Genomic DNA, 15,285 nt, shown 5'->3' with positions numbered 1-15,285 from the left:
ATATGATCTTCTGTACCCATGTGTCTTGGGAGAGGGATTGCCAGGCTTCCGGGTACAGAGATAATCTTCCCCCTACTGCCTCCGAAGGCGGACAGTCGGGCAGCTTCTCAGGGATGCTGAAAGGGCTGGTCAGGGAAAGATTCCTTGGAACCCTGGTTCTGTGGACCCCCTCTGCCTCTGGGGTGGCATCTGTTATTATTCCCCCCTCTGCCTCTAGGGGGAAATTCACCACGTGCGGCAGGCGCGACTCCCTGTGGTTTGCGGAACCACATCTTTCCACCCCTCTGTCCCTTAGGATAAGGTCTAGAAGGTGTAAAAAAAAATGGACTCCCACGGCAGAGAGAGTCTTACCATCTTGCTCACATCTGGTGAGGGTATTCTTCACCTGAGGTCCAAACAATTCTGAACCATCAAAGGGGGTGTTGGTGAAGGGATCAGCAAAGGTAGTCTCGCATCCAAGCGTGACGTCTCAATGCAACACCTAGGCCAGCGGCCTTACTCGCTCCATCGGCTGCGTAAAAGATAAGCCACATGGAGGAGTTAACAATGGAGTTCAGGGTGGCCAGCTGGGAATTTATCTTGTGCTGATACCCCGCAGCAGAAGGATCCTGTACTGTTTCACCCAGCTCTTTGAGCAGGTCTCTCTGAAGGCGGGTGAAATGACAAATAGTTCAGCGATCGCATAGTAAAGGTCGCTGAAGCAAATGTCCTCTTGCCGTACCTGTCCATGGTCCTGGACTCTGTTAGGAGGATGAACAGGTACAGAAGGATCAGCCAATTCCTTCTTAGTGGCTGCTGCTACCACCATAGCATCAACTGACATGCCTTTAGTGAGAAAGGACTTGTCCTCTGGTGCAGAAATAAATTTAGAAGGCCTCCTAGGGGTAGGTTCCATTGAATCAGGAGCTGCCCACGCCTTTCTAGCCACTACCTCCATTAGTGGGTCGAAAGGGGGAGACACCCAGGAGGTGGAAGGGCGAGATCCAAAAGCATCAAGGTAAACCGACTCATCCTCGGAAGGTTTGAGAGTGGACCAATTTCCCCTCTGTTTTAGGATCTCTAGGATGTCTGAAAAAGAGACATCCTCAGAGGGGGATCTGGGGAAACCCTCCGACTCATCCAAGTCGGTGTCTGACGTGACAGACTCGGGGGAGTCTGTGTGCTTCCTCTTGAACTTTCTTTTCCTAGGGGGTTCCCCTGAAACTTCAGGGGAGCCCTCGGAAGAGGAGGAGACACCCAAGGTGGGTACCCTACGCTTCAGATCTCTGCTGTCAGATATAGGAGGGTGGCCAGAGACCGCAACAGGCACTGTAGAGGGAGGAGCTGCAGAACTTAACCTTGGAGTGGACACTGGGTCCAGCACGCTCATCACCTCGAAGGCTCCCCCATCAGATACCAAAGGCAGTCCTGGCTCCGAAGAGACAGGAACCGCCCCCGGCACCGACAGAGAAGGCTCCGGGAATGATGTCGGGGCCGAACTAACCAGAGCCGAAGCTCCGAGAGGGAGAGCGAGGTCGGACAAGGGTCCGATGCCACTCGCCCCCTCGGAGCCGACAATGGAGTCCCGGCGCCCGGATCTCTCCACGGATGGAACCAATGAAGAGACCGGAGCCGAAGGTGGGAGTATTGGCTCCGATGTGGGTAAGGTTACGGTTCCGACAAACTCCAGCTCCGAACTCGAGAGGTGAGTCGGAGGAGGAATGGATAGCGGTACCGAAGGAGCCACAGTCTGGTGAGATGGACACAGGAGCATTTGGGCTAGTGCCTGAGATTTTATGAGCCTACTGACCACTCTCTCGAGGTCGTGGTCGGACAGCCTGGATGACCTAGATGAGTGAGTCCTATGACTCCGCTCCGATAGGGGAGGGGGTCTCGGAGCCGATCGGATGGAGTCTATCGAGGGGGATCTAGAGCGCTTGCGCGCTGGGGTCGGCTCTGATGCTGGTTTCAGAGCGGATACCACTTTACCCACCTCGGATCCGGATGGAACCGATGTCGGAGCCATCTCGATAACGCCAGCCCTCGACTCAGAAGCTGGAGATGAGGGTTTGGCGGTTTTTGAAGACTTCCCCGAGCCGGACTTGGACGGGGAGTCATCATGCTTTAACAAGCCCCTTAGGATGAGCTTATTACGCCTCTCCTGCAGGACTCTTGAACTAAACCCGTGACAGACGGAACAAGAGTCCTGCAGGTGTAAGGGCCCAAGCAATAGACACAAGAAGTGTGACCGTCTGTCAGAGACATTTTCTGACAGCACGAGTCACACTTCTTGAATCCTGAGACCTTAGTGTCTTTGGACATAGTCCTAACCACAGTAAACACAGTCAGTCCACACACACTCAACTTAAAATTAGGAAAGTTAAGGGAACTGACTAAAACCCACACACACACAGACACTATAAGGGGTGGGGAAACTAAGGTAAGGCCAGTAGGCCCAAAGATAAAAATTAACTAGAGAAGGGAAAAAGGGCTACAAAAAGGGCTGTATGAATAAGGCAATTAGTAGGGACCTAAACAAGGGTAACTAGCTGGAGAAACTACCTGAAAAATTAGTTAAATAGAATAAATCTCTTACTGACCTGAGCTGGTAAAAAAAAGACAACCTCGCAGCGAAGCGGCAAATGAGATTTGGGGAGTTAGCGCATGGTATTGTGGGTTATAGGGCTGCCTCGAGCTGGTAAAAATAGCTCTCGAGCTATAGTATACGCCGAGTCGGAGCCGAGGATCGGCTCCGAACCCATCAAGCAAGAATGAAGGCGAGAATGACAACTTAACATCACGTATTACAGTATCTCAACAATCAAGCCCCTAAGGCAAAACAATTCAAAACCAAATGTCCTAGTCACAGGCAACTCAATAGTGAGACACACAGACGTCCCCTCTCACCAGACTGGACAAAGAGAAGGTGATGGTCAGCTGCCTGCAGGGTCCCAGGATCTGCCAAGTTATGCACTCACTCAAATCACTCAACAGCAATTACCATTATGACTCTGTCAGAGTACATGTTGGAGTGAATGACTTAAGATGTACTGCTCTGGACTATATGAAGAGACATAATAGAGCTCATGCATTGTGTGTGCCAAGCAGTTATGTCCCTAGCCCTAACACAAGCAACCTTCAAACTCTTGACCCAACCTAGTTTGGTTTCGGCAAGGCTAGATCTTGCTTATTAAACCTGGTGAACTTCTTTGAGAAAATCACCAAAGCTCTGGATGAGGGTAAAGCAGTACACACTGCGTATCCTGATTTAGCCAAGGCATTTCACACAATTCCCGTCAGGTATCATTGAGAAACTTTCCCAACTGGGTATTAATCTATTTGTCACTAGATGGGTAACAAACTGACTTGCAAACAGAACACACACTGTTAAACTTGGGGAATCCACTTCCACCAGCACACCAGTTCCCAGTAGTGTACCACAAAGATCTGTACTGGGTCTTCTACTGTTTGGAATTTATTTTTCTGAAGAACAGTTAAAAGTAGATGGCCTGAGGCTGGCTAAGTTTGCAGACGACTGTAAAATGGGTGCAAACAGAGTCCCTCAATGATATCAACAAATTACAGAAGGGACTTACACAGACAAATAACTGATGCCAGGGCCATGGACTGAAACTAAACACAAAAAAATGCCTAATCATCTCCTTTGGAAAAGTAGTAGGGCCCGCTAATTATGACACAGATAGCACCCCTCTAAGCTCAAACACAGTGGTAACAGAATTTGGAATGCAGGTTGATAGCAACCTAAACTTCGATCAAAATGTGTCCACAGTAGTAAGAAAGCCTTCTACACTGCCCAACTCATAAATAAGGGCATTGCATCTAAGACCAGGGAGGTCATGACTCTGCTGTACTCTGCCCTTATCAGACCACTGACTGAGTACAATGTTCCCTTCTGTTTGTACCTCATCAAACACCTGCCTTAGTTGGAGAGATCATAGAGGCTTCTAACCACAAGAATTCAGGGCCTCCAAGGCATGACCTACATGGAAAGAATGAAAGCCCTAAAGCCCTGTCACTGTTACTTTGTATCACACAGGCCTGCTGAGAGATGACCTATGCCTGGCCTACAGAGCAGTCTCCACCCCTGCCTTAATGGAAATTCTGCACATCAAACGGGACAAGAGTCGCTCACTCCAGGGATCTCAACCTAGAATGTGATATTAACAGAACTTGTGCAAAAGACTGATATGTCTCCCAGAGATTGGCGATCCTCTGGAATAAGCTCCCATTTCATGTAAAGCAGAGCTCCACAATGACCTTATTTAACTGCAACCCTGACAACTGGATGAGGAACCACAAATTAACCCCTGGGGTAGCACCTATGGCCTTCATGGACAGAGCCACTCGATGCTGATCATAGTATTGCTATGCAAATAACGACCATCTAACTATGGTACGGGGGGGGGTCATGGCTAGGCTTATAAAGTTCCTACTGCCATTAGCCTAGTAAACACCTATGAACCTATAATTCAAAATTCAGGTCATTAGCACATATACAGAATAAACAATGCATGGAGCCTTCATAAGCTCTGAACACTGTAGGGAACTACAGATGTACACCATGCACAAGTCAAACGAACATCAGTAATTCATACCAACAGGTTATACAGCCCAATTACAAAACAGTGCTTCATTGGATAAGTTAGGTTATTTATCAATTCACAACTTTCTTGCAATCAAACATCCCAGACCTAGAGCAGTGAAAATTTACTGTTTGACAGCCCAATGATGTGATCATATTATCAGGAAAAACACTGTTTGCACTTATCTGTAAATAAGATACTCGATGATGAAGTTATAGACCAACAAAGACGGCCCTATTATCAGCAAACCTGTTTCACAGTAATGCCTTTTGTCTTTGCAGACAAATTCCTAAAAATATGGAATTCTTCCAGAATCACCAATTCTTAAAGACGTTTCATTATAGCCCTTGTATACCTTTTCAACCCTTCAAATAGTTCTGCTGCTCCCACAGACAGGAAGCCACCTTCACAATGTTGTGGATCATACTCCTGAACTGTAGTGTACACTTCCTGTGAATAAGTGCATAGGAACACACAACTACCAAGCAAGTGATAAAGTGATTGTAAGATGCTTAGTCATATACACCTTTAAAGCAGACAATCCTAAAAGTTCTTGCCACCCTTGTCAAGCAGTTAATGCTGCGTACCTCTGAAATAGAGCAGGGCTTTACACAACAAGCCAGGTGTAAATTTGTGTCTACCCATCCAGTCAACACTAGCCTAAAAAGTAACCAAAGTAGTACTTTGACCAGTAGTGGCAACTTATTCCACAAGCTGGGAATACGCTGGGTTTGTAAACCTTCTCCCCAGAAAGTCTTGCTAATATTTTGGTGTAGACTTAAGTGTCTAATGCTATTTTAGACAGACTGATTTAGTGAATAAATAGGTCAGCAAACAGGACTGGATCTTTCATGTCTTAAAAAGGTAAACACAGGTAACCTAGGAAAAACTGGTAGGCTACTGAATTATAAGGAGAGTTGTGCTACTTTAAACAGAGTTCTAGGATTCAAGACAAAGATAAGCTACGCTTAGCAGTTTTACAAATTTTGTCCATCATCCACAATAATAGCTATATCTGATTTCATAATGAAATAAAACATGGTGAGGTTGTCAAGCAGCAATCACCCAACCTGGATAAAAATGTCTATGCACTCATTCAGTTTTAATTTGACTTTAATACAGGCCTCTCCAAACTGCTTGTTTCCCATGTATGTGTACTCCAAACAATCAGCTGTTCTTTCAAGTCTTTACTCTCTTCCTGTAATTCTTCAACAGTATTTATATGTGAATTTTTGACCTCCAGTTTGGCTTCCATTTCCTTAGCCAATGCAATACAGTTATCCAGTGTAGAAATCTTTCTCAATGGCTGGCATGAGCTGATCCCACTGTAATTTATAAGTGCCACAACACAAGTTTCTTTATTATCACCCTCAAATGTTCACAGTCATATCACCCTCTACCATATGGTTTGCAGCAAAACCCAATGACTTCTGGCTCATCAAAGTATCAGGCTTAATGTTTTTTTTTTTTACTTTTCACCCCCTTTCAATTCAACATTTGGTGAAATCAAGACATTTATTCTGGAGTGACAGGGGCATGTCTGCTCACGAATGCACTTTAGCTGGAAATCTTAAAGGCCTACTTTCAATAATATTTACCTTAGGTGCACAGAGCAATAGAATACTTACAACAGTAGATATTCTACTGATCACTGTTGCAATATTTTTGATATATGGGGTGTAACTGCTGACATCCAGTCAGGTCATCAAAGCTTTACTTTGCCTAAGCCATATGTCAGATACATGACCTCAGCTCCTACGTGCTTGGGTATAAATACATATATGCGTGAATCCTCAGACTATCTCCAAGCCAGCAGCCTGAAGACTACTAAAACAAGAGACAGGTCAACTACAAGGGGTACAGCTCTAACTGGCAAGAAAACTTCCCCTTAGTAATGTAGGAGAGCAAAGTGGGGGGGGGATTAACTAAAAATGGAAGTAAGAGAAGAGGGGATTGAGGTTGGGATAGAATACTGCAAAAGTGATCAGTAGAAGATCTAATGTTATGGTAAGTTCTTAGACAACTGCAGTATGTCCTGAATGAAATCATTGTTGCAGTATTCCTGACATATGGGTGAATCCCTAAGCTGAAGTAGGAATGAAGGGTGACTGGCTATTAAGAAGAGTTGTCCAGTAGTTCAAACAGGACTTACCTAGAAAAGGCTGTCCTGGGCCTGGAGAAATGATCCATTTTGTAGTGTCTGGTAAAGGTGTATACAGAGGAGCAAGTGGAAGCTTCCAAGACAGACCTGCAGTCTATTCCTTAGTGAAAACCTCCAGAGGAAGGGACTGCCCTAGTGGAATGTGCTTTAGGGCAGAAAGGCAAGGTCTTGTGGTGCGAGTAGCAGAAAGAAATGGCCTTTGAAATCCAGATTGCAATGGTTTGTTTGCAGACTGGCTGTCCCAGCGTAGCATCCAAAAAGGATACAGCTGGTCATTTTTTCTGAAGGATTTAGTTTGCACAGCTAAAATTTGAGTTTTCTGTGAATGTCTACAGAATGCAAGATCCTTTCCCCCTTGTTTGGGGATTGGAAAAGAATGCTGGAAGATGAATGGCCTGCCTGAGAGAAAGCTCATTCATTACTTTAGCCAGCTCATTCATTACTTTAGCCATGAAGGATGGGTTAAACTCTCCCGTCAAACCTGAGAAAAAAGAGAAAAGGGGGAAATGGCCATGACAGCTTCTAGCTCAGAAATCCTCCTGGCAAAGGTGTGGGTCAAGAGGTGGATAGTTTTCCAAGAACAGAATGTCAGAGAAGTGGAAGATGATGTCTTAGCTGGAGGTACCATAAGCTTTTCTAGCACAAAATTAATATCTCAAGGAGGAAAGTGTTTTTTTTTTTTTTTTTTTGGGGGGGGGGGGGGTAAGATGCAGAAATCTCCTGAGGAAAATCTTGACCTCCAGTCTAACCATAAGTGGAGGGCTAAGGAAGACGCAGGCATCGACAGCAGACAAATGAGCTTTTATGGACGAACATGCTAAGCCTGACAGAAGAAGCTGACAGGGGTACTGGATGTACTGCTGTACCGTAGAGACCTGAGCTAAGAGTGGACCCTGACTATGTCTGCTACACCAGTAGTAGTATAAGATTTTCTGGTAGTAAGTCTCTCAGTCCATTGTACCACCTCTTCAGAAGAGAGATGTCTGATCATCATCCATAGGATTAAGCTGAGGGAGTGGAACATTAGGGTAGAGCTGCAATCATTTTTGCTGAGTAATCACGACCAGCTGCAGTGGAATCCTGCTATAATTTCCTTTTGCCAAGTAAAATAGCAGGGGGAACCAATGTTGCCCTGGCCAAAATGGAGCTAGTAAGAGAAGTTTGGGTGTCTACTTTTCTCCCTTGAATTTTTGGAAGGACAGACAGAGGAGGGAAAGCTTAGACAAACTTTCCTGTCCACTTGAATGAGAAGGCTTCTGTCATTCAGGCTGTGAGACAAGGGTCCCTGGTGCAGAACTGAGGGGTGGGCTGATGGTTGCTTGGCAAAGCAAAGAGGTCCATCTGAGGAGTGTGACACGGAAGTGTGACATTATGGAAGACCTCTCTGTTCAAAGCCAACTAGTGGAGGGTCCTCCAGGGAGTGACAAACAATCTGCTAGCACAGTATACTGAGAGGGGTGTTATGTGGCTGTGATGTTAATTTGCGTTGCCAAATTCTGAGCCTCCTGTGCTAACCTGCAAAGTTAGTAAGACTCAGTGCCTCCCTGCTTAAGGTAGGTGAAAACCTAAAGAGCTTGAACAGCCCTCATTTCTTTCAGGTTGATGTATTTTTTGAAGGATTGGATTTCTCCTGCCTTGACGGTGATCCTGTCCATGTTCCCATGCCTAGTACAAAGCATCCATGTGAAGCTGTTGAACAGGAAGAGGAGGTGAGAAAGGTAATCCTAAGTTGAGGATGGCCTCTTCTTCCACCACATAACATCCTCCTTGAGACAAAGGAGGAGGGGAATCAGTGTGTCCATGGTCCGGCACTGCTGGGATCGCACAGACTTCAGATTCCACTGGAATTTCTTCATGTGGAGTCTGGGCATGGGAGGTACAAGGATGATAGCTGCCATGAATACAAAAGTGCTTAGCATTCTTCTTGCAGAGTAATGGATTGTACTAGAGGACCAAGAAGAAATTGGACAGGCTGAGAACCTTCTCCTGGGAAGGAAGGTATGCATTTTTTGTGTGCCCAGCTTGTAACCCCAAAATATCAGGTCCTATGTAGAAAAAATGTTTGATTTTTTTGTTTACAGTGAAACCCAAACAGGTCAGAAGATGGAAGGTGAACTGAAGATGCTGAAGAAGAATGGATCAGAATATTGTCCAGATAGGGGAAATCTGAAATTAGTGAGTGAGCAGAAAGCTACTATAGGTGCTAGGCACATTGTGAACACACTTGTGGCTCTGAAAAGACCAAAAGGTACAACATTAAACTGAAAATGTGAGGATCCAGAGGAAAACCTGATGAATCTCCTGTAAGAGGTCTGAATGGGAATGTGAAGGTAGGCATCCTTGAGACTTAATGACACTAAGAAAGCCTGTGGAAGGATGAAAGACAATACAGTCTGAAGAGTCAGTATTTTGAAAGATGGTGCCTTAATGTAAATGTTCAGGATGGACAGGTGTAGGATGGGTCTTATCTGCCCTTTTCTTGGAACCAGAAAATCTTGGAATAAAACTTTTCCCATGAATTATTTTGGGACTTGCTTGATAGTACCCTGATTCAACAGGTTCTGAATAACAGGAGTCAAAAGAGATATTTTGTTTTAAGAAGGTAGCGGATTGCCTCTCAGGGGGAATGTTTTCTCAAAACATGGTATAGCTGTCCCTCATAATGGAGGGAACTCACCTGTCTGTGGTAATAGCTTCCCACCTGGCCAGGGAGAGTGATAATCTTTGAGAAAGACAGGTAATGGGGCAAGGACAGGGGGAGGAATGCTGCAGGGGTGTACTGCTTCCAATGGGTGGCCTCCTAACTGGATGCTCCCTTTAGGATTTTTCAGGGTATCTTTTCCTGGGTGTTTTCCTTTGTTTTTGGACTGTCCACAAGTTCCATCTAATGAAGGTGGTAGATTTGGCTAAGAAACTCCCACGTTATCTAAGAACTAAGGAAAGTAAGGTTTGTCTGCAGTTTTTCATGGTCTGACCTTGGTTTTGGAGAAATTTAAACAGACTATCTACTTAACGGCCAAAAAGTAAGTCGTAGTCCAAGGGTGAATCTAGAATTTTTGATTTAACATCCTCAGGTATAGGCTGACTGTAAAGCTATGCATATCTGCAGATAACAGCTCCTGTGGCAGCTGTCCTAGAGGAAGCATCCACAGTATCAAGACTGCACTTAATGCTGTCTCTCATGATAACCTGAGTGGCCTGCTAAAGCAAGCCTTGCATCCGTTGCTTAGAATCTGCAGTAAAAGGATCCAAGATAACTTTAAGAAATTAAGAACAGAAATCAAACATTTTGTAATTTGAGTCTGGTATTTTATTGCCCTAAAAGCAAGGGTAGCAGAGGTGTAAACCTTCTTCCCCCATCTAGCCATAGCCTTACTAACTTTATCAGTATGTAGGGGGTTAGTTCTGGGCAGAGCTTGGACAACTTATCTAAAGAGAGAGATACTGCAAGAGGGTCTGTCACAGGGTTCATGTATAGATACTTGAAGCAAATAGAGACCTTATGAAAACCTGTCTTGTCTCTCAGACGCAGATAGTTGAGAATCAGGTGAAGAAGAGGTGGACTGAAAGGTGTCTTGGAAAGCCTCAAGGACAGGAGGGACTGGAGAAGATGCAGGGGTACCCATCTCCGAGAGAGTGTAACACCTCTTTTGAACATCAGAGATCTGTGTTGATTGCTAATCGAAGTGTTCCACCATGTCCTGCATCTCCCCAAAAGAAGCCTCTTCTACAGGGGAATCAGGTGAGAGGGAGAGATTTGCCCTGGAGAACGCCTACACAAAAAACACACTTGGTATGCAAGTCCTTGTATAGTATTTGCCTACTGCACATGCACTTACCCCTCCTAGCTAACATCAACAAAATAAGGAAAGACAAAAAGAAAGGCTCACCAACAGGGCACTTATAATGACCAATCAAAGGTACCAATGACCAAACAATGAATTGTCCGATGGATCCACAACCTACATTTGGGGTGGTGGCAAGATAGTCTGGGGATCCATGCTCATACATCTGTCTTTATACCCCAGTGTAGACAAGATGAGGTCATGCGTCATACGACTTACAGAAGATAAAGCTTTGGTACTCTTGCCAGATATTAGTGGTGATAACCCAGATGTCAGGAATAATGTGATAGTTTTAGGCAGGACACTGTATGCCTACAGAGTAAGTGCTATATTACATAACATTCTGTATGACTGATGAATTGTGTATGCATGCAGACACTACCAGTATTGTATCCCAACTCTGTGAACATTCTGTTAAAAACTTAAGTAGCTGTGTTAAGTCATTTGTGTGCAAACAGGGTTGGAGAAGGTATGTGGAAATTAATATGGTATTTCCAGTGTCTTAATGTTCAAATGCCAATCCAGTCAAATTATTTTTGTAATTACACACATGCTGTATTTTACTTTATCCAAAGAAGGGCTTGTACACATACTGCACAGACGACAGCTGAATTTCAAATGTGATATAAAGGATATTTTGCTTGCCTCTATTTTCATTCTTTTATTTCATAAATGAAAATAATCAAGTAAATAAACTGGGAATAAACTTGTGTCACCTAGTAGTTTGCTAACTGGCTCACAGGCAGGATATAGACGATCAAAATAGAAGTTACCTCCATAAAGAGACCAGTCACCAATGGAGTCCCCCCCCATGGTTCTGTGCTGGGAACTCTCCTGGTTGGCATCTACTTTTCTAAAGTAAAAGTCAATACCAAAGGGCTCTGGATAACTAAATTTGCAGATGACTGCAAGCTAGGAACAGTCACTGAATCCCTCATTGACTTTAGCCATCCTTTAGGAAGGATTGTCTTAAATAAATGACTGGACTAAAATAAAATGCTAAAAAATGCATTATTGTAGCCTTTGGGAAGTCATCGACCCCAAGACAACAACCATAGTGACAATACGGGTCTATATTGGAAGCGTGAACGCTTGGGTTGTCGAATATGGCATGATCGACACCAATTAAGTGAACCGAGAGTACACGGAATGCTGGAAACCGAGAAATTCTAAATCCCAATACGGCATAGTTGGCCCTTCTGCGGTACAGCTCAGTAAGGTAAGTGTGCGATAGTTATGGACCTTACGGTTAGGGTGCGGGTTAAGGTAAGTGCATAGAAAGTAATGTATGTAAGGATTAGTGTAGGTTTAGAAGTAGGGTTTAGGTTAGTATATGTATGTGGTTTATTTATTTTGTTTGGGTGGGTAGTATGTAGCGAGCGGTGTAGTGGGAAGTATGTTTTGCTTTCGTTAGTGGGTGGAACAGTGTTGGCCAAACAAAGCAATTCGGTGATGTGTATTTCTGCGTTGTGAGGTTTCAGTCAATTGCGCGTTCGCTTAATAGGTGTCGATCATGCTGTATTCGACAACCTAAGTATTTGCGCTTATAATATAGACCCATGACAATACGCCCCTAAGAATTGACTTAGTTGTTCAGGATTTGGGAATTCAAGTGGATAGTGAGCTAACTTTTGACCAATATGTGTCTATTGTTTTAAGAAACTCTTTCTATACTGCACATTTTATAAAACAGGGATTGTGCGTATAGACCCAGGGATGTTACTGTCCCCCTTTACTTAGTCCTTATTAGGCCAATCATACACTATAATGCCCCCTTTGGCAGCATGTACCAGTCCAGACACATGCACCAACTGAACATCCACACAGATACCTTCCTAAAAGGCCTAAACAACATGTCCTACATGGACCGACTTAAAGCCCTGTCATACTCGGTATCCTAAAGACTGCTAAAAGATTACCTGTGTTTGGCATACATGGCATCCTCTGACCCATTACTAATGGATTTACTGCACAACAGCAAGTTAAATGGCATCAGAAATGCCTGGAACAGAGATCTAAACCTCTTCTGCTAAATCAAAACAGTTAGTAGGGACAGGTATATTCTGCAAAGGATACAGCTGTATCCTCTGCAGTGGTCTCTCTGACAGTGAATACAGCTGTTGTGAGCAAACTCCCCATACACATAAAACAAAGTTCATCCCTGTCCATATTCAAGCAGAACCTAGATCTCTGGATGAAAAACTAAGTTTATGCACTACTAATGGAAAGAGACAGCTCACAAGTGCTTCGTCCCATGCATGGATCCCCTCAAATTATCTATGGTTATTCTCATTAGAGGTAATATATAATTACTGACCATGGGATGGGCAAGGCCAATCTATAACCAAATGAGATAGGTTATTTTCAGCGCAATAAAGAAAATTGGTTAAGCTTAAAATGGCCCACAAGGGCAGACAGCCTAGTACTTACCTATAAACATAAAAAGTAATGGAAAAATTTGTTTAAAAAAACTGTTAAAACACTGAAAATTCCTCTTTCTAAACTACCTACATAGTAAGACCAAATTCAGTTAACTGGTTAATTATCACCTAGTAAAACAGACAAATATTTCAACTGCAACATACAGTTATAGTACAATTATTTTACAAATAATTTTTTTCAGCTAACAAACCAAGCAAAACACAAACAAAGGACCCCTAGAATTGATTTTTAAACACACATCTATACTTACTTTCTCAAGATCCTGCTGTGAGGCTTGTAGCAAAGTCTGCCCTGATTTGACCCACTGTCTGGCAATATTTACATACATGCCCAGACCCAGATCTTTTAGCCAGTTGCAGACCTGATCCTTTGTCCACTTAGCAAATGGGGCATCAACATCACTGCAAAAAACACAGTAGGAAAAAAGTTTATCTGCTTGGTTCAGGCAAAAGTGACTTTCAAGCAATTTTATAATTAAAATATATTTACTCTTGTATAATCACAGTTGTATATAAACAGCCAAGGCAAAAGGACAAGATGTCTAAAGCTACAGGCAATTAATCATGAGAGGGCTGGCAGACATTTGTCCAAAAATTTAAAAGATTCTTTCACACAAGTGCAACATCAATTAATGTTTTCCTGAAGAAAAGTCTGCAGGTGCAAGCAACTGATCATGAAAGACAAACACTGACTATGGAGTGAAGTGTATCAGGCACAATGCAATTAACATTTAAAGGTACATTGCCAAACAGTTCAGTGAAAAATAAAGGTTTTAAACAGTGGAAGTGAATAAGTTGTGCAAGTCATTGTTTCCCCAACAGACTCGCTACTTTTAATATAATAATACACAATTTAATTTAAAGGTAGTGGAGCACTTTTTTCTTAGGGCTAAAAGTATTTGCTGAAAGCATGTAATTTGTTTTTCAAATATGGGAGAGGGACAGAAAAGAACCCACAGCATTTACTGCAAGTGGGAACACCAGCTGTAACATGCTCTTTAGCATGGACAACCTTAATTTTAGAATGCATAATGCCTGTGGGCAAGTACAATCATCAATTTGTGGCAACTGCTCTTATCTAGAGGGATAAACTTTTTTTTGAAAATGTACAGTTTTGTGTGTTTTTTCAAAGTTAAAAAGGAATGGGGTTCTGAAAATTCTTTTAGTTAACTGTTTAAAAAGTCCAGAAAAATGTGGCACAAATTCAAATTGAGATGATCAGAAGCAATTACATAAAAAGATCTGCCTGCCAAAAACTGTCTACATACAAATTAAAAGTTGGAAATATGCATTCAAAAGCACTGTATAATAGGTGGAAGTAACATCTTCCCGTCATAATGGCTACTTTACCCATATTATCATGAAATGTAAATGGCCTTACAGATGCAGAAAAAAGCAGAGAGTTTTGAATTATATTAAGAGGTGTTGAGTACAAATAGTACTGTTGTAGGATACACATTTAGATAGAAATGAGCATATGAATATGACAAAGAAAATATTAGAATGACTATAACAATAAATAAAATAATTTATAATATACTAATATTGTCTATTATACTAAAGAAATACTACAAAGAGCTACATAAAAATGTTCAGGGTGATGGAGACAGGGCAGATTTACTATTAGAGTAACCACTCAAACATCCACTAACAAGGCAAACTTTCTCACACATACCTGCCCTACCATCTTTAACAAGTGGAATAATGTCATAGCAAATTATAATATTTGAGCAGCTTCTTAAGCAGTCTTATTATATCCTACTGGGTTCTATGTCAGATGATTGACTTTTTGGAAACTCGAAACAATATGGTAGAGACCACACGATCAAGTTTCCAAAAACTAGAACATAAAAACACAAATCTACCTTTTTTTTTTTTTTTTTTTTTTTACTTTTCCCCACTCCCTGCTAATTATATACATCAACTCCAACACTGCATTACAGTGAGGAAAAGGGTAAATTTCCCAATCCCTGCTGTAAAGTGACCTTAATTCAGACGCTTCGAGTTTTCAAAAACTTGATCATATAGTCTTCACCATATGGAGTTAGAGTTTCTGAAAATTTGATCAACTGATAGTGACCCATCCTACCAAAGGACGCAAGTTGATTACATGATCCCCTGTAGCACATAGCATATAAGTGCCAGCATTTGCCTTGCCCCTAGGCCCATGCATTACATTTGTATCATCTAATGAAAATGTGGACCGTAGTTTATGGTGTCAGCTTCTAAACTATCCTATTGTTGAAACCATTCTG

At 42.7% G+C, this 15,285-nt stretch overlaps 1 protein-coding gene across 1 annotated transcript in view; it reads right to left on the bottom strand.

The window, feature by feature from the left end:
* Nucleotides 1–15,285, bottom strand: part of PPFIBP1 (PPFIA binding protein 1) — a 2,404,664-nt gene that overhangs the window by 825,252 nt on the left and 1,564,127 nt on the right. Inside the window, exon 19 of the mRNA XM_044082713.1 lies at nt 13,282–13,432. Within this exon, the coding sequence (XP_043938648.1) occupies nt 13,282–13,432 (151 nt within the window). The remainder of the gene's footprint in view (nt 1–13,281; nt 13,433–15,285) is intronic.

Source organism: Protopterus annectens, chromosome 9.part0 (genome assembly GCF_019279795.1).
Source record: "Protopterus annectens isolate FY-2018-M chromosome 9.part0, PAN1.0, whole genome shotgun sequence".
Taxonomy (NCBI): Eukaryota; Metazoa; Chordata; order Ceratodontiformes; family Protopteridae; genus Protopterus; species Protopterus annectens.
This window is presented reverse-complemented; position numbering and strand designations above follow the sequence as displayed.